We start from the raw sequence: 21023 nt of genomic DNA, 5'->3' as shown, positions 1-21023 counted from the left end.
CAAGCATCGGCCTTGCATTTAGCATCCCAGTATTTAGCTCACTGTGCAACCAGGGCTTCTTAAAAACAGAAGTTCAAAGACACATAGTCTATATAGTTGGATAGACAAATATGCGGAATGTGCCCAAGAATCAAAACCTAGTGCCATCAAGTTAATTCTGACTCATTGCCCCCTATGTAGGATTTCCAAGACGGAATTTTTATAGGAACAATGTTTAGGCTTTCCCCGGTAACTCCAGTGAATTTGAACTACAAATTTGTGGTTAGAAGCCCAGTGCCTAGCCCACATTGCCACTAGGGCGTTCTCTCTTGCTCTCTCTCTCTCTCTCTGTCACACACACACACACACACACACAGAGATATTCTCTCTACACACACACACACACACACATATGTACATACTGGCAGATTTTGAAAGTTTGTGGAAAAGTGGAATTAGAAGGTAATGGTTTTCCATAGACAATTTGAAGCATTCTTGTGTATGTGTGTGATTGCATGTTGATGTATACATGTGCATGGGTACAGGGCTGAGAGGACACACATGACATTGCAAACAGTAAAGGAACTTCTAGATAAAGGACTGTGTGAAACTTGTTCCGAAATGGAGACAGAGTGGTCCTTGTTTCAGAATATAAATAAATTGCAATGACTTAAAGACCTAAATGCAAAATAACGGGCAGAAAAACTAAGTAAACAAACTCGGAAGAAAATGATATAGGGGATATCTGTAAGACCCAGGAATGCGTAAATACCACACACAGTGCACAAACTAGAGATGAAAGGAGGCATCCATTTATATTAACATTTTAATATTCTGCATGATGGAATTTCTAGAAGGTTAAAATACAAGCCCCATCCACCAGGCACTGATAGTTAAGAAAACATGATTCAGGGTAATGTTTTTAATATCACCCATTTGAAAGACAGTGACTCCCTTCTCCCTCCATTTTCCTATCTTACTTGTGCATTTTGTGGATGGGATGGAAAAATATGGAAGGATATAGTCCAGGTTGATGATGTGTCTTAAGGGGAGACTAAATTTTGGGGAAGGGGGAATCATTAAGATAGTAAATTTATGTTAATGCTCTAATGTGTGTTTTTGTAGAGACGTTTTTAATAAAAATCTATAGACTGGAAGATACAGTGTATACATTTGCTAAATTAAAATAATCAACAATCTGCTATAAAAATGGAAGATTGAGGAGGTATTGCACAGGACAGTCAGTAAAGAGTTGCTGGCGACTGACTACCAGGCTGTGCTGTGTTTCTCTTCAGTATTTGCTGTCTGAGATGCCAGCGTTTTCATTCCCGAGGTGATGTAGTTTACCACCGAGCAGTAAGAAATCCTTGATACGATGGGCCCCCGCTCCCAGGTGTCATTCCGAATCTCCATGGTTCATGTGCGCTCTTCCCATTGGTTGTCGCTGCTGCCGTCTTGATACTCAGGGTTATAGGTGCTGTTGTATGTAGGTCTCATTTTTATAAGAAAGCTTAATGTCATGGTTTATTTGGGCATATTTCTGGAATGTATAATAGTTTAAAAATTTAGATTTAATTAATAATGAATATAGTAAGTCAATGTAAATGGAAACCAACTTTCAAAGACTTCCGAAGCTTGTTTTGTGGAGCATTTGACATCACGTTTCTGGGTTACAGATGGCTATGAAGAGTGTTCTAAAGTCGCAGTGACAGCTTATCCGACGAGATAAATGGGACTACAAGTAGAGAGGAAGTCCTTTGAGTGGGTTTATAAATTACTTTCCACAGACTCTGCTGTTATTTTTAATACATTTTTACATTTATTAATGAAAACTTACATTTCATTTAATATTAAGAGTTATCAGGTGAAAGTAATTTATGACACGTGAAATAATACCTCAGTCTTTCATATTTCCTTAAACCATTTATTCATTTGGCAAATAGTGGTGGGTTTCTTAGTTCATGCAGATACCATGACAAATTCTGCGGAGACATCAGGCCATAGTTCACTAAGGGAGATGATGTGGTAAAGCACAGTGCAATGGAAACACTGTATATGATGAATGTATTGGCATTTTCTACACGGAACTTTAACGATTTTCCAAGAAAAAGGATGTGTCAGCATGTTGCGGGAATTTTAGTTGAAATGTTAGAGTGGACCCCGCATGAACAGAGCTGCAGGGTTAGTAGAGATTGACTCTGCTGACAAGGGACTTTCTGTTCTCTTCAGAGGCATAAAGTCATGATGGATTCTCACATCTTAGGTCAGTGCATCTAGTTAGACATCCCTGGCTATCAAGTTCAATGTAGATAACTTTGTAACTACCACATGCATTGAACCTGGATTCATATAGGACGGAAATTAAGGCACAAGTCTGAAAAGTATCTACATGGTGGGCTATAAAACAGAAAACAAAAACCTAAAGCACTGCTGTCTAGTCCACTCTTGACTCATAGTGACCCTACAGAGCCAAGTTGGACTATCCTATATGGCTCCCAAGGCTGTAATCTTCCTACATTCAGCATCATTGTGAGTAGCTACATGAGTCTGAAGAGGAATTTATAGACTAGTATTGGACATATGGGCTATTATCGGACCTATGGACTTGATTTGGACAGGGCTGGGATGTTTTCTCAATATACAATTGCTCTTTGATATAAAGCTCTTTCCTATACATATATGGATGTCCCTGGATTTGTTTCTCTAGTCAACCCAGTCTAACATTGTGGTACCTTGGGAGTGGGGTACTAGAGAAACAATCATGAAGATGGAGAGTGGATGCTTGTTTGACCGCTGCCTTATGGCAGTTTTTCTTTGACTAGTCAGATATCAGATATGGCCACACCATTTACTTCTTTTCTAAAAAGGACATGGGAAGTGAAAGTTTTGATTCATAGAAGTTGTTTTAGGTTGTTCCTGTCTGAAATGGTGAAAATGTGAATCTTGAGCTCAGGGGGCAAAATTTCCCCTTGAATTTCTCAGAGACCATGCTGGTTAGTCAAAAGTGGCTGACAGAAAGCCTGTCCCTGGCTTGATGCAGTCAGAGGTCTAAGGTCAGATAAGAATTATTATAAGTAGATAAGGATGGAATTTGACTTTGAAGAATTGAGTTTAGAATCTGGCTATAATGGGTTTAGGCTGTTTTCTTCTGATTACTGTTATTGGTAATAATGATTGATAAAATGATTATTGGGACATATAAATAGAAGCTCACTGTCTTCAGTCGTCAATTTAAATCTTTAAATGGGTTAGGACATGCCTTCAAGAGGGCTCTAAAAGGATACGCCCCACCCAGTGTCTTCAGTGCTCAGCTCATTCATATTTGAAGAGACTTTCCTAGGGGGCTGATGACAGACTGAAGAAAAAAAGGAACCCTTTGGCTTTTTGAATTTTGAACTAGTAGTTTGTGTCTGGACCTGAAAAAATTTGGAGCCATGAAAGAACACCACTCTAGGAGGAACATTAAAGGGAGCCTGTGGGCACCCTGAAATGCTTCCTAGGTTACCACCTTGGATTCACCTGTTGAGTAGAAGTGGGAGAAATGCAGCAATAAAGAGAAGGGTTGAATCTGGCCACTGATACCCCTGCACCTGGTTCACGGGGACTAGAGAAGACAAGAGCGGGTCGGTTGGTCTGAAGCTCATGACTTAGCCCAAAGGAACTAGGGTTATTGAGAATTCGTGACGGGACCCATGGTCGAAAGGCAAGGCAGCCATTGGGCACCCGCTTGAGGCTAAGTGAGGCATCCCATATTGATTTGACTAGATCCTGACTGGATGAAGAAAGATAATTTGAGCCTGTGAATTGGTGCAAATTGCTGCTGACTTACGGATGATCTATACTGATTTGACTTTGCCTATGGATGTGGACTCACAAGGTTCCAATTGGAATGAAGATTCTTCACAGCAATGAACATTATTACCCTTTCAGAGCACTGGGTCGATATATAAGTGGTTGATATATAAGTGGATGCCCAAAATGGGGAGGACAGACATGAAGTGGCTGGCTTACAAACTTTTATGGGTTGGGGAATATGTTTATAGAATTATAGTATTATGGTATAGGTGTTCGCATAACTGCAAATGTTAAGCTTAGAATATTTTTGTTTTGTCGTTTACAGAGTATTATGTTTGGGCGCATTTTGAGTTGTATGCATTTTAGTTTTATCCTGTTAAGTACAACTATGATTTTAAAATTGTTGTTTTACAAGTTATATATGACTAAAGAGTCGTGTAAAGGTGTCAAGTTGGTAAGGGGTGGTCTGTCTGTGGTAGTTACACAATTTAATGTTTAAATTGATAAATAAGTGTAGGGGTTAAGTCTAACCTGTCAATTAGGTCACAGCCTGATGATGCCTCTTTGTGAGCGTGGCCTTCTCGTGAGGAATTTAGGAACTTCCTCTCTTCCTCCCTGGAAACGGGACACACTCTTTGCTTCGCCTGTTGAGGAGCCACACTTCAGAGCTGGAGGAGTCATGGGGAGACTTGTGTCAATGCTGAGATCCTTCCATCACCACTTGATCCACAAGACTAGCCACCAGCCTGTGATCTTTCTGCATTTGGCATCATTGCAAGTAGCTACGTGAGTCTGAAGAGGAATTTATGGACTAGTTTCACACAAATGGGCTAATATCAGACCTTTGGACTTTATCTGGACTAGGCTGTGATGGTTTCTGAATATATAATTGCTCTTTGATATAATGCTCTTTTCTATACATGTCTGAATATCCCTGGGTTTTTTTTTATCTAGTTGTGTTAGGGTTCTCTAGAGAGATAAAACCAAATTGCTGATAATTTAATATATTTATTTATAAAGATAATTAGATATATAACAAGAAATGATCTGTTAAATTATATACAAATAAATATATATTACAAGAAATAAACAGTTAAATTAGAAAGCACTACAAATGGCTCAGTGCAACTTACGTCCGTGAGAGAAAGTTGAGAGACTAGCAGTCCTTCAAGTCTCTGTCTGATGCCAGATCTTCCTCTATTTGTAGAGAGAGCTAGGCTATGTCAGCACAGCAGCCAATCACAAGGCAGGTCACCAACCGCCAGTCTCCAGTTCCAGAGATGTCTTAAAGGGACCTCAACTTACAGTGACACAGTCCACAGGCTAGGCGTCCCACAGGTAGTGTAGCCTTTAAATTGAGGCACAGAACAAGCAAGGTAGCCGCACACTGGTCCGATGATCACAGAGCGAGAGACAAGAAAGGCAAGGTTCACCAAGCCATTTATCTCTCTGCCCTTTAGTTAATCCCACTTGTGTTTATCAGCCAGGCTGGCACAATAAACTATTTCACTAGTCACCCCAGCCTAACACAATGCAGGAATGTACATTTTAAGCATAAAGGGATTTTATACTATCCTGTGGCTGTTTATATAGCAAGGATTGCATAGTGGTTTAAGCGTTGGGTTGCTAACAGCAAGATCAGTGGTCAAACCCATTAGTCGCTCTACAGTATAATGAGGAAGCTATGTGCTCCCACAAAGATTTGATCACAGAAACCCTATAGAGTTGTTTTGCTCTGCCCTGCTGCGTCTCTCTGGAGCCCAGGTAGTGCAGTAGGTAATGCATTAGGCTGTTAACCATAATGTCAGGAGTTTGAAACCACTAGCTACTCTCTCCAAAGGAGTCTTGGACTCCCACAGGGACAAGTTCTACCTGTGCTAGAGTTGCTGTGAGTCAGAATCAACTCCATGGCAGTGAATGTGCAACTGTTTATATCATGTTTGAAAGGCTTTAGACTTACTGAATTTTGCAACGTATTACTGTAGCTGTAACCATGGAATAGGAAACTGATGTTTCCTATATGCCATTACAGCTGTCGCTTGAAGCTCATGTTTAGTTCTTGCAATGCAGTTTCCAAGCCCCACTATTAACCTATAGTTAACAAGGATGATGAGACATCTCCTTACATAGTTTGGACGTGTTGGTAGGAGAGACCAGTCCTTGGAGAAGGACATTGTGCTTGGTGCAGTAGAGAGGCAGCAATAAAGAGGAAGGCCCTCAAGACAATGGATTTACACAGTGACTGCAACAATGGGCTCAAGCATAGGAACAGCTGTGAGGATGGGCAGGGCTGGGCAGTGTTTTGTTCTGTTGTGCATAAGGTTGATGTGGGTTGGAATTGACTTGGCACCTAACAACAACAACAATAGCAACAGCAACTGTTAACCTAAGTGCCTTTCACCACTCAGTGCTTCTCACCATGAACATGAGTGTCTTTCATGGACATCAGAAACAGCCACAGGAAGATGGTTGCTTCCTCACATCTGCCTGAGAGCATCCATGGTTGTTGTTTTTAGGTACCTTGAGTCATTTCTGACTCACAGCAACCCTAGGACAACAGGACAAAACCAGGTCCTGCGCCATCCTCACAATTGTTCTTATGCTTGGACCCTTTGATGAAGCCAGTGCCAATCCATCTCATCATGGCCTTTTCCTTTTTGCCCCCCTTCCAACCCCCCCCCCCACACACACACACTTTCCCCAGGGACTGGTCTCTCCTGACAACATGTATGAAATATGTGAGATGAAGTCTTGTCATGTATGCATCTTACCATCCGTTAGTAGAAACTTAGTCTCATCTGGAACCCTTGTTGGAGAGTTAGAAATATTAAGCTGTGCCTTCCCTGCCTCTGTGGTACACGAAGGCATATAGAATGCTGTGGAAATGGATGTTAACTACCAATTGACCAACTCTAGCACACTTATCTCTACCTCCTTTTCCTAGACGTATATATGTCATTAGATATGTCATTGATGTTGCCTGAGAAGCATTAATGGAATTCTATCTTCTAACACAGTGCTTACTTTAAAAAATGCTATTGATCTCATTGTCTTTGACTTTACAATTCTTGTTGGAATTGATTTGACAAATAATGGCTGAATTAGACAATGAGGATGAAAGTGGGTGACATAAGTCAAAAAACTCTGCTGATTTTATTTGTTAATTATCATAATAAACACACACACTCTCTTTAGTTCATTTAACCAGAGCACTTATGAGGTGTTAGGTACTGTGGCATTTGCTGAGAATATGAAAGCGATGATGTATTTTCTGGTGTACTGGACTAATACAGTGGTAACATGACATCTAGGTGAGTCTACAGGCTCATACCCTTTCAATAGATTAAAGTATAAATGCTAATCACCTGTGTGTTGTACTTATTCTTATGACCTTGCTTATGGATGATTAATCACCTGGCAGAGAAAGTTGAAAATAGGAGAATCTTCCAAATATGATGCTTGTTGACTTTATAATATTTGGAAAGCTATTACTAGGCTAAGGAATGGATAGGATGAGTGTGTTTTTGTGTGTCTGTCCTGCCCTATACATATACCATATGTACACACACACACATATCCATAGCACATAACATTTTTAAGTCTTTCAGCAAAAATGAGAATTATGTCCCCTGTAATACCATGTATAACTATGTTAACATGGAGTCAAGTTGTTGTTATTAGGTGCCACCCAGTTGGATCTGACCCATAGCCACCTTATGCACAAACAGAAAGAAACACGGCCTGGTCCTGTGCCATCTTTTATTTTTTTTAAAATCATTTTATTAGGGGCTCATACAACTCTTATCACAATCCATACACACATCAATTGTGTAAAGCACATTTGTGCATTCATTGCCCTCATCATTCTCAAAACATTTCCTCTCCACTGAACCCCCGGCATTAGGTCCTCATTTTTCCCCTCCCTCCCTCATGAGCCCTTGATAGTTTATAAATTGGTATTTTGTCATATCTTGCCCTGTCCGACGTCTCTCTTCACCCACTTTTCTGTTGTCCGTCCCCGAGGGAGGAGGTCACATATAGTTCCTTGTAATCCTTATAACTGTTCTATGCTCCAGCCAATTGTTGCAACCACTGTGTAAACCAGTGGTTCTCAACCTTCCTAATGCCGCGACCCTTTTATACAGTTCCTCGTGTTGTGGTGACTCACCAACCATAAAATTATTTTCGTTGCTACTTCATAACTGTAATTTTGCTACTGTTAGGAATCGGGCGACCCCTATGAAAGGGTCGTTCGACCACCAAAGGGATCGTGACCCACAGGTTGAGAACCACTGATGTAAACCCATCTCTTGGATGGCCTTTCTCTTTTTCGCTGCCCCTGTACTCTGCCAAGCATGAAGTCTTTCTCCAGGGACTGGTCTCTTTGGACAGCATGACCAAAGTATGTAAGATGATGTTCTGCCCTCCTTGTTTAGTGGTATGCTAAGGGAATTCAGCTTTGTTTTCTCTGTATTTCTGATATACTTGTTTCAGTCAGACTTGTTTGGTTCAGCTTATCCACTCTAAGGCACCTTTTCAAATATACATTAATATGCTACTTATAAAATATTCATTACTAGTATGTATACAACCAAGAAAATTTTAGTTGTCTGAGTTATATTATGTAATGGACCTGTTATCTATTGCTGCGTATCAAAACATTTCAAAAAACGTAGAGGCTAATATAATGACCATTTTGTTTGGTCAATTCTGTTGGGCAGTGATTTGGGCCAGGCTCCTTTGTACTCATTCGTGCAGCTGCAGACATCTGGTGGCTCAGCTGGATTAGGTGATGTGGCTTGCATCACTTGCTTGTCTCGTGGTTGATGCTGGGTTGGGACTGAGCCAGTGTCTCCGTCAGGCTTCATCACACAGTGCCTGGGTTCCAAAACCTTGAGAAAGAGAGTTAAACAAACATGTTGTTGTATTTAAATAATTCCCTCAGTATTAAGCTGAGTGATGGATTATGCAGTTGTACTGAGTAAGTCAGTAGCTACTGTTTCATAGAGTGGAGAATAATGAAGAATTGCAAACAGTAGAACAGCTCAGTAAACTGACTTATTCTGATATTACAGACAGCCAGTTATTACTTAAGGTTATTTATTTTGAAATATAAACTTTTATAATGTTTTTCACTATTTATATTTTAAGGCATGTTTCAAAGTAGTTACTTTGTATTATGATTTTTCTGTGTCATTATTAATTTTATAACCAGCATGCCCTCTTTATAGCTTTGCTTACTTCACAGAGCTAAAATTTACTTATACCTTCAATTGTTGGAACAGCATCGTCAGTGTTAGGAGATTATTAATATGACAGAGAAGACCAGCGTTATCCAACTGTGGTCTAACTGTTACTCCAATTTATGTCCCAACCACTAATGCCAATTGGGTAGGAATGAAGACTTTTGCCAACTTTTGTAGTCTGAAAGTGATTACCTTCACTCAAGATGTGTTGATAGTTCATGTTGACTGGCATGCGAAAGTTGGAAGAGAAGACAGGGCAACTGCACACATGAAACTCGCTGGATGGAATATACAGACATCAGATCGGCTATGTCTGTGGAGAGAGATAATGAGACAGTTCAGCATTGTTAGAGCAAGCTTGGGAACATACTCTGGAACAGATCGTCAGTTGCTCAAGTGCAAGCTCAAATTGAAGCTGAAAAAAACTAAAGGAAGTGTATGAGACTCAAAGCATGACGTGGAGTATAGTACTGCTATTAAGTCAATGTTGACTCACAGCAACCCTACAGGACAAAGCAGAACTGCCCCGGTGAGTTTCCAAGCCTGTAACTCTTCACGAGAGTAGCAAGCCCCATCTTTCTCCCGAGACTTTGAGTACCGGTATGTTGCACCTGAATTTAGAGTCAGTTTGAAGAACAGATTTGACACACTGACAGTAACCAAAGACAAGATGAATTGTGGGATGATATCAAGGACATCGTACATGAAGAAACCAAAAACCAAACAGTACCATCTATTCAGTTCTGGCTTATAGCCACCTGTAGGACAGGGTAAAACTGCCTTTGCGGGTTTCAAGACTGTGACTTTTTATGGGAATAGAAAAACCCATCGTTCTACCTAGAAGTGACTGGTGACTTTGCTGACTAATGCATAACCTCCTCCGCCACCAGGGCTTCCTCCGAAAGACTGGGCAGAATGATCAAAACAGTGGACATAAGACACTCTGACCCTTGTTTTGAACATAGAGTTGCTAAAGAGAATGGAAGAAATGGAGACCAAGAAAGAAAAAGAAAAATGCCAACAGGATGAATTCCAAGTGTGGCTCAAAAAGACAAAGCATTAATAAGGAAATGTGCAAAGACCTGGAGTTAGAAAACCTAAAACCTTTTTTAAAACGGAATTAAAAAGGGAAGCCTGAGTTGAACTTTTTAAGGGTTCTATGGGTGAAACATTTAACAATGCGGGGAATATCAAAGAAAGATAAAAGGAATATACAAACTCACTATACAAAAATAATTGCTTGACTTTCAGCCATTTCAAGAGGGAGCATATGACTTATTAATCATGCTACTGAAGGAAGAAATCCTTGTTGGAAAACAAGGCTCCAGGAATTGATGGAATTCCAATTGAGATGTTTAAACCCATGACTACTATACTGGAGGGAAATGTTCACCTGTCTATGCCAAGAAATTTGAAAACAGCTACCTGAGCAACTAGTTGTGGTACCAGCCATATCTGTGATCCAACCGAATGTGGGTATTATATAGCAATGTCACATGCTGAAGATGATTTTGAAAGGACTGCAGCAGTTCATCATCAGGGAACTGACTGCCTGACCTTCAAGCCAGATTCAGAAGAGGATGTGGAATGATGACTGTCATTGCTGGTACTGTATAGAATTGGCTGAAAGGAAATTATATCAGAAAGATGTTTACCCAGGCTTTATTGACTGTTCAAAGGCATAAAAATGCGTGACTCTTTACAAGTTGTACACAACATTGCAAGGAGAGGAAATTCCAGAATATGTCAGTGTGCTCGTGTGAGGCCTGTACTAGTCCAGGAGACAGTCAGGCAATTAGAACAGGAGTATTTGCTTGCTTTCAGATGCAGGCAGGTGAGTCTCAGGATTGTATCTTTTCATCATGTTTATATAGTGTATTAGGCAACATTCTCTTATAGCAAAAAGCAATATAACAGCAAATTAGTCCACACCACAGTACAGAGAGCTCAGTCCAACTCACTTTCATGAGGCCCTTCCAACTCTCGCAGCCACTAGCCCAAGGCCAAGGAAGCAGACAATAGGAAGATGAAGTGCTGAGATATAGCAGAGGCAGGTAGCATGGTGAAGCAGTTCGTGGTGGAGCTTCACTGGGTAGTGGTGCAAAGTGGTTGTCTGGAGTGGTGCCAGGACAAGCTGAGTCAGCCCACAGGCAGCAGACACGGCAAGGTGAGGTGGCGCCATGGCATGGAACAGCACAGTAAAGCGATGCAGCCCACCATGGTCCACGGTTGGCTGGGCCAGGTGGAGCAGGGCACTGCATGGCCCATAGGTTTCATAATACATGTGATGAGACAGGGCAGCTGGATTAGGCAGCGTGCTGGTCCAACCAGCAAGGAGAGAGAGGTGGGGGGCAGCCTTCAGAGCCATATGTCTCAGTTGCACCTCCAAGGGAGGTTATCAGGTTGCGGCCTGATTGACAGGCTAAACTCCACCCATATCTTCTAACACCATGTTGGCACACAAAAACCCTATACATAAAGTATGAATGTTGAACAAATAATCCAAGAAATTGGACTAGATGAAGAATTCAGCATTAGGATTAGAGGAAGACTCATCACCAACTTGCAGTACTGAGAGGATGCAGTCTTGCTTGGAATCAAAGACTTTGTTTCTCATACTATCAGAACACATTATCAGGACCCACCAGTCCCCTAGAGAAGGATATTATGATTGGTAAAGTAAGGAGTCCATGAAAAAGAAAAGGTCCCTCAACAAGATAGCTCAACACAGCGGTTGTGACAAAGGCTCAGAAATAGCAGTGCTTTTGAGGACGGTGTAGAACCAGACAGTGAGTCACTCTGTTGTACGTAGGATCCCTAAGAGGACCGGCTTTAAGAGACTTAACAAGCTGATGTGCTACATGGTTTGTCTTATTTGATCCTGAGAGGAATGCCTTGAAAGTTCCCGCGTGATAATTCCTCCCCACTTGCGATATCTCTCAGAGCGCTTGTCTCCAGCAACCATTGCCCTGTTTTCTCTCACTATGGATTAGTGTGCATTTTCCAGGATTGTGTATCAGTGGAATTATACAGTATGCCCTCTTTTTTGTCTGGCTTTTGTCAGTGTCGTCATTTTGAGATTCATAAGTACTTTTGCATCTATCAATATGTCCCTTTGTATTGCCAGTGTTTTACTGTATTTACAGTGTTTTACTTAGTACAGTTCATAGTACAGTTTAGTCATCTCCTCACCTGTTGGTAGACAGATAAAGCTGTTATAGCACAGTTATGTATACCTCTTGGGTTGATGCTTTTCTCTCTCTCTTTTGGGTCAATAATGTATGCTTTATGATAGTTTTGTGTAATAGACATTCAGTAAGTACATATGAAATAAAATACATCAAATGTTTATGATTGATTCAATGGCAATAGCAAAGAATTAAATTACATATGTACTGTATACACACCCGACATTATGTTTCCTCAAACCAAATCACTGCTATTGAGTTGATTTCAATTCATAGTGAGTATTCATAATGAATAGGGCAGAGATTTCTGAAAACAGAACTGCCCCATTGGGTTTATGAGGCTGTAAATCTTTATAGGAACAGAGAGCCTCATCTTTCTCTCACCTAGCATCTGGTGAGGTCAAATTACTAAACAGCTCCATACGTAATACGGCGCCTCCGGGAAGGGGTTTCAGAAGTTCATGGGAAAATTGCATGATCATTGTGTGTTAGACAGGATTCTCTAGAGAAACAAAACCAGAATGCTAATAATTTTATATATATATTTGTACAGACAGATAGATAACATAAGAAATAAACAGTTAATTAAATTATAAAGCAGTACAAATGGCTCAGTCCAACTCACTCCCGTGAGACACTTGTGAGACACTGGCAGTCCTTCAAGTCTTGAGGGCCACTGGGTAGTCCTCTGTAAATCAATTCAGGCTATCCGGGCGCAGGCAGCAAACAGCAAGGCAGGTCACCAACAGTCAGCCAGATGACAGGGTCTGACAATCCCCAGCTCAAGAGATGTAAATTCCAATGGTGTGGCAAAGCAGGCCTTGAAGGAACCTCAAATTACAGCGACACAGTCCACAGGTTAGGTGTCCCACAGGTAGTGTAGCTTGCAAATTGAGGCACAGAACAAGCAAGGCAGCTGCACACTGGTCCAATGATCAAAGAGCAAGAGACAAGAAGGGTGAGGCTCACCATTTATCTCTCCGCCCTTCAATTAATCCCACATGTGTTTATCGGCCAGGTTGGCACAATAAACTACCTCACGTTGCATTCAGTTTCTCCACAAACTCTTTAACATTCCTTCATAGAAAAGGGTGAGTCAAAAAGTACTGCTTTAAAATAATAAACACATAAGCCATTAATAAACAAAATAGCAAAATGTGAGGTCACCTGATATATCTTCCCTCGGAGTCTATGCACTTCTGAAGTCATCATTTCCATCTCTCTAACCCTGACCCCAGAGAATTCTGTGCTGTTCAGGTTAGACCTCATGAAACCGGCAGTTAGGGCATCCTCACGGCACACAGTGTGTTCCTCTTATAGATTCTTGAGGTGTGGAAACACAAAAGAAGACTGAAGACTCAAGATCAGACACGTGGGTATCTGGGCTAGGGTTTCCCAGTGAAGCTCTCACAGGACCGTCCTTTGCCAGAGAAGAATGAGCAGATGAAATGGGGGGAATAGGTCTCAGCACAACTTTCCTGGCCCTTTCTCACCAGTGCAACTTTCTATTTTCTTAGCATTCCTTCCTAATAAGCCCACATGATTTTCCTGTGTCCTTTGAGAATATCTATCACGGCTGCCTTTTAGGAACTCTAAAACACCGTTGACATACTCTTCTAACTGATTTTTCTGCTTTGAATTTAACTGGCTCAGCACATCCTCAAGGAAACCAGTTTTTAATTGACCTTTCTTTTGAAGGCACCCATTCACTGATCACAGAGACATAGGTTGAATGTATTTTGTAGAAGAAACCCATGCAGTTAAGAACTGGAACCCTATAGCAATGTGCGTTGACTCATTTGCAAATTAACATAAGTATTTAGTACATACTATATGCTGTAAGGAGCCCTGGTGACCCAGTGGTTACACGCCAGCCTGTGATCCACATCAGCAGTTCGAAACCACCAGCTGGTCCAAGGGAAAAAGGGGGTTTCTATTTGTCACTGTTTCCTAGAGGGCGGCTCTGAGTGGGCCTGGATTCTGTATCAGTGAGTATATATCGTAGCACACATTTCATGAACGTTATTCCCCTTGGTACAACATGCTACCTCTTTGACTGAAAATATGCACAACAAAAAAGATGAGGTACTTTCTGTCCTTTGCCTTGAAATCAAATAAGCTAGAGTCGAAAATGTTTGAGTTTTGGGACTCATGATGAAAGTTTAGTACATGGATATAAATTACGTTAAGGATTACTTCTATGTACCAGAGCATAGGAGGGAAGCGTGTAAATATACTTCAAAATCATCATGTACGCCCGAGTACAAAGACTCTCCACCCTTTAGGAGTTTGCAAGTTAGTTAGGAAGATAGACTTTTACTATCATATAAGGCAGGCCAGATGAGGTGGTCTTTGAAGTGGATCATGAACCCAAGGATGATAGCACTGGAGGAAGCACAGTAAGTAAAGGTACAGACGTGGACGAGGGTGCTTTGTGGCGCCTAAGAAATACCTTGGTTTCCAGAAGTGATATGAGCCTTGGGGTTATAATTTGTTACATGAAAGTTGAGCTTGTGATGTGCCTAGGTTACACAGTGAGTGAATGACATAGCCAGGTTTGCTTTTACATTCTCACTTCAAATGTCATTATCTTTCCCATAATGCCGTGCTAATTACTGTATTGCCTTATTTTTTGCTTTTAAGTTGATTGGTTATTACTAGATATTATTCACAGTGGATAGGTAAAACTGAAAACAGTATGCAATTTTCTATTTTTTCTAAATTACAAGCATCATGATCGGCCCTCTATAAAATAATTCACAGCATTTTTCTGATTTCCTTTGGAATATCTTTTCTTTTTCAGGGTAACATTTTGCCATCTGCCTTTCCAGAGTAAGTGGCTCTATGTGGGCACTGAGCGAGGTAATATACATATTGTCAACGTGGAGTCTTTCACGCTCTCAGGCTACGTCATTATGTGGAATAAAGCCATTGAACTGTGAGTTTGAACAAGTGCTCCATTTCTGAAAGTATCAATATGCTATATGAAAATATCATTTTTAACAACCAATTGTAATCCATTGAAATAACAAATATAATAAAATAAGAAATATGTTTCCGGAGGGTTGTGTTGTTAAGTACAGATTTATTACTCTCTTTTTGTTAATGTAAAAGCTGTATATATGATACCTGCACACCTATTATATGTTCATTTGTTAGTATTTGTATGAACTACAGCACAAGTTAATGTGGCAATCTTTTATCTGACTAGGTACAAAGAACTTCCTCTTTTCTGTGCATTTACCCTGCAATTGTTGTTCTTTCAACGCTGGTCATGACCTACTACACTGATTTACTGGTACTCACCCACAGAAGGGTTGCCAGTGGAATTTGAAGAATTCTGATCTTAACCATTACTTGCTATGATGTTATAGTTAACAAATATCATGTTAATGTTTGCTACAGTTAACGTATTGCAGACTTTGCTTGAAAGTTCATTTTATTTCGTTTTGATACAAGGATCATGCCATGTTTGTATCTTATTCTGCAAATTTGTTTTTCCTTTATTCAGGTATAAAAATCTAAGCTTAAGAATCTCTCTTCAGTATTTTATCCTTGGGGCATTTTTATCTCTTTACACAAAGATAGTTGTATGACTTGTCTTTAAAGTAAAATGTTGGTACCGCTGTAATAATGTTGAAAGCCTCATTTTCCTGAGAATGGAGGGGAGGTTACTACCATACAACCAGTCCCTTCTTGTGTGAATTTCACATTTGTTCTTTGAAGGGATTATAATGTGTAGTGGTAGAGCTGGCTCGGTGTTTGTATAACGGTACAGATGACTGATGCTTATGAAGTGGAATGGTCTCTCCCCCTAGGAGTTTAGAATAGGACTGTACTTATTCCTACTACGTTAGCATTCTTTCAACTATATTCTTATCTGTAGGGCTTATTTTGATCACAAGTATAAGTGACATTGCTTTTGTAAATGGTTTGTATGAATAGAATAGGATTTTTGTTCTTTCCAGTCTGAGGATGACATGCCTCATCAGAAGCTAGAATTTACACTGTAATTATTACCCTGTAAGTAAATGTCAACATTTTAGCTGCTCCTTCATTTTAAAGTATTAACTCTGAAAATTATACAACAGGACAGGTTTTTTGTACTGAAACTTTGGCTACATTGAAGACTCTTTCCTGTATAGAAAGTCTTTTAATTGTAAAAGTTGCTGGCATGCATCAACTTAAGCGTTACCATTTCTCCCCTCTTGCTACTTTGATATATATTAAGATTAAACTATTAAACTAAATATATATATATATATATATTAAACTACATTTCCATTAGTGATCATCTGTCATAATAGATACTCATTTTCATTCATCTGTTCTTATTGTAAAGATTATATACTGGCAATTGACATTTTCAATCACTCTAAAGTTTGCAAAGGTATACATAATACTAACTTTTCTCATCTTATTAACTTTTCCTTTTTAGGTCATCTAAATCTCACCCAGGACCTGTTGTTCATATAAGTGATAATCCAATGGATGAGGGAAAGGTAGACCTTTTCATTTTTACATCCCTAAACGCTTTTAAGACCACACTTATTGCACAATGGAATTGCTATAAAATATTATATTGTTTAGATTAGTGATTCTTAGCCTTCCTAATGCCGCAACCCTTTAATACAGTTCCTCATGTTGTGGTGACCCTCTCAACCATCCACTTATTTTTGTTGCTACTTCATAATTATAATTTTGCTACAGTTATGAATCGGGCAACCCCTGTGAAAGGGTCGTTCTTGATAACCGCTGCTTTAGATACTTAGTATATGAGGCTTATACACTATAAAATGCAGGTAAATACATTAGAATCATTTTTTAAAAACTAATTTTATTGGGTGCTATTACAGATATTCTAATAATCCATTATTCAGCATAATTCTACAATTGCTGCCACCATCATTTTCAAAACATTTTCTTTCTTCTTATAAACTCTTTGATATCAGCTCCCCCATATCCCCTCCCTCCCCTAATTTAAAATCATTTATAAGTTTATAAAACTAAAAAACCTAAAACATAAGGAGAATTAAATGACTATGATGAAAAATTACTGTTATATAACTTAAATAGAATCTTTTAAGTTCCTCCTTTTTGATAATCTTAACTCAAACTATTATTTTTGGCTTTTTAATATTTTAGTTATATAACATTATGTGCACATCACATCTTACCTTATATTAGAGTTGTCTTTGTATGAAGGGACTTCAAAATGTTAATGAAAACATGGCACTGAAAGATAATGGGAATTTTCTACAGACTTTTTTAAGCTCTCTTGTATTTCATTTCCTTTCATTAAAGATGTGATTTTTTTCAATCCAGATACAATTTTGAACCCTCTCTACCAAGTACATTCAATTTTTAATACTTTGAAACTAGTTACATACATTCCAAAAAACCACATTCACTGCCGTTGAGTTGATTCCAATTCATAGTGACTTTATAGGATAGGGTAGAATGGCCCTTGTGAGTTTCCAAGGCTGTAACTTGTTACAGGAGTAGAAAGTCTCGTCTTTCTCCTCTCTTTCTATGTGGGACCTGTGGTTAACTACCCAACTCATAACACACTGACACACACTCAACATCTAGCAATTATTTACTTAGGTGGAGTCGACGGGGTAGTGCAGTTAAGTTATCAACAGGAGAATCGATGGGTTCGATCCACCCAGAGACATCTTGGAAGACAGACCTGGTGCTCTGCTTCTGAAAGGTCACAGCCGTTGGAGATTCTACTGATTGCAGTTCTCTGAACCGCACCAGATGGCCTTGAGTCAGAGTCCAGAGCACCTGGGTTTCTGCTGCTGTTAGATTCATTTCTATTATCTAATTCAAGCCAGTCTTTTGGGAAAGTTTGCTCAGTAATGATATTCTCTTCCTATATAATTTTGTGCACTATTAATATAAATAACTACTGGGAAATTTCTAAGAAATGGGTTAAATGAAACATCTGGATTTTCTGAAGGTTTACTTTCCTCAATCATTGGGAGAAATCTTGCCTGCATACTCTTTAATGCTCTTCTCTTGGTTGGCTGCTGGGAACACAGAAACCTAACCAGACTGGAACTAACTCACACTGTTAGAAGTGGGTGTTTTGAAAGAAGCTTTCTATGAAGCATGTGATACTAATATAGCCTTCTCTGAAGCACGTGATGGTAATATATAATATACACATGTATTTTTTTCTGATGAAAAGTACTTGAGTGCATCCTAAGCCTCTTTGTGGAAGCCGTGGTGGGATAAATGATGGAAACTTTGCTCCCTTCCTAATATTGCCTGATATTGGGTTGCAATAGGAAGCTTTTGGAGCTCACTGCATTGTTCTCATATATAAATTAATGAGATCAAACAGTTAGCTATGATCCAGTGGCACTGTTTTCCTTTTCAGAAATAATTTCAAGTAGTATGCTGAGTTAAATGCCAAAAACATAGAAATTTGCATTAATTTCCTCTGTCATCAGCGTTATTAGTAATTAATGATCAATTTAATTATACTTTCATATTTGAAAGATTTGAAGGACAGTAGTTGCCTTTATTGTCAACAAGTCAATATTTCATATAATCCGTGGCATTCCTAGGTAATGTGGCTGTTTCTTTTATTTCAGCTTTTGATTGGCTTTGAATCTGGAACAGTAGTGTTATGGGACCTCAAGTCAAAGAAAGCTGACTACAGATATACATATGATGAGGTAATAATGTTATTTTTGTCACTCAAAAGCTGTTGTAATTTTTCTCTAATTCAAAGCAGCTTCTTAAGGAACAGAATTGCTGGTTTTAGATCAGGGAAGCTTTGTACTTGAAGTAATTTAAAAAAATTTCGTTTATAATGGATATAATATTCTCATAGTATCCTTTTAATGATTTAACAATCTCCTTGCCCCTTTTGTGAAATAAAAACTAATGAAGCATACAAAGAAGCCTGAAACTATGATTCATAATGAGAGGAATCCTTAAGTGGTACAAATGGTTAATACGCTCTGTTGCTCGCCGAAAGTTTGGAAGGTCGAGTCCATTGAGAGGTTTCTCAGAATGGAGGCTTTGAGAAGCACTTGCACAAGAACCGTCTGTTGACAACCTTTTGGAGCTGCACGCTTGTGCTCATACATGGGTTGCGATGAGTGGATTAGACTCACTGGATGAGAGAAAAACAGTCAGTAGAAACAGACCTAAAAAGGACATAGCTAATAGAAATAAGGCTGTTAAGTATTAAGGAGATTTCATTTGGCCAAGGTAGACAAAGCACCTTAAGCGTGTTGAAGAAAGTCAGGGAAGACTTATATACGCATGTGGAGCTTCAAGAGATTACGAATAGTTTCTGAGATAGAAAATATTCTGAATAAGATGATGAGAAGATTAGCCCAGGAGAAGTAACCCAATGGGCTGAGCCACCTTCAGTCCACTAATGCCCATGCAGTTGGAGTCCCAGAATGGGGGATGTGGATAAACGGTTTATTTGAAGAAATGTTTACCAGAAAATTTCCAAATTTTCTGAAAACTAGAAACTCTGAGATCCACGAAGCTCACATAACCTTTAGCAAAAGAACATAAAATAAATGCTCAACCAGAAGAGAAGAAACTAGGAATAATTTAATATCCAATATATACTATTTTTTAAAATCTCACAAAAATATCTTGTTGAAGAATACAGTAACAGTGTTGTCTCCTTTCTGTACTGGAACTAATATTGAAATGTTCATAAGTTGGAGTACTGGGGCACAAACCTGCACAACATACATTATTTATATATGCAAGAAATAATTTATTAAATTTAGAACATTTGCTTCATTATTTGATTATATGAGAATAGAAATCTACAGAGCACTTTTAATATTTCCTTTCTATATATTTGTAAGTATAATAATTTGGAATAAAATTCACTTTATAAATTTTGTCCATTTTTATGTGTTTTAGCATACATATATATAAATGCAAGTTATGCTACAAATGTTGCTGTTGAATACAATGTTAAGATAAAGTTTTATCTTATTTTCTAGGAGAAAAATTATTTTTGGTATAACTTTGCTAAAAATTGTTAATGATGCATAATATTACTGCAGATGGACACAATGTATGATGTTGACTGTGAAATGATTCTAATACTGATTTGTTTACAAAATCCACCTTTTTGAGTTAGTGGGTGTAAAATTTGATACACCTTAGCCTGCTCTGTCTTTCAAAAAAACTTTTTAGAGATAACCCTCTTACCTGAAAAGCACAAAGCATCGTATGCACTTTTCCCCAAAATCTAATAATTTAAAAAGATATTAAACTATTTATATGTATAATAGTAGGCTTCATTTTTTAAAGGATTTTATCAAAGATGAAAATATTGATGCTATTTTAAAGTTACTTTATTAACTAGCTCATAGCCTTTATTATAATTAAAAATCTTGTCCAATATTGTAGATTTAAAAAAAACTTTTAAAATTGTATGTTATTGCTTCTTTAGAGTTATATCTTTTCTGCCTCTTATAATTTTCTCTTTCTCTATCTTGAATCTCTTTTGTTCCTCCACAACTTTTTTTTCTCCATCTATTCCTATATATTTCTTTTTTGTTTTTAATCATTTTATTGGGGCTCCTACAATTCATCACAATACACAGATCAATTGTGTAAAGCACACCTATACATTTGTTGCCCTTATCATTCCCAAAATTCGCTTTCCTCTTGGGTTCCCAGAATCAGCTCATTTTCCTTTTCCCCCCTGCACCTCCCTCCCCACTCTCCCTTCCCCATGCACCCTTGATAATTTATACATTATTATTATTATGTCTTATCTTACACTGCCCGGCGTCTCCCTTCACCCACCCCTCTG

The 21023-nt window shown here is 38.8% G+C and overlaps 1 protein-coding gene across 1 annotated transcript in view; it reads left to right on the top strand.

Annotated features, from left to right (window-relative positions):
* Positions 1-21023, top strand: part of STXBP5 (syntaxin binding protein 5) — a 186108-nt gene that overhangs the window by 57155 nt on the left and 107930 nt on the right. The window contains 3 exon segments of the mRNA XM_030886748.2: positions 15012-15146; positions 16647-16710; positions 18814-18897. Of these exon segments, the coding sequence (XP_030742608.1) occupies positions 15012-15146; positions 16647-16710; positions 18814-18897 (283 nt within the window).

This window comes from Echinops telfairi, unplaced genomic scaffold (assembly GCF_000313985.2).
Source record: "Echinops telfairi isolate 266 unplaced genomic scaffold, ASM31398v2 ScPeMD7_3533;HRSCAF=4204_0, whole genome shotgun sequence".
Classification (NCBI taxonomy): domain Eukaryota; kingdom Metazoa; phylum Chordata; class Mammalia; order Afrosoricida; family Tenrecidae; genus Echinops; species Echinops telfairi.
Note: the sequence above shows the minus strand (reverse complement) of the source record. Positions and strands in the feature narration are given on the sequence as shown.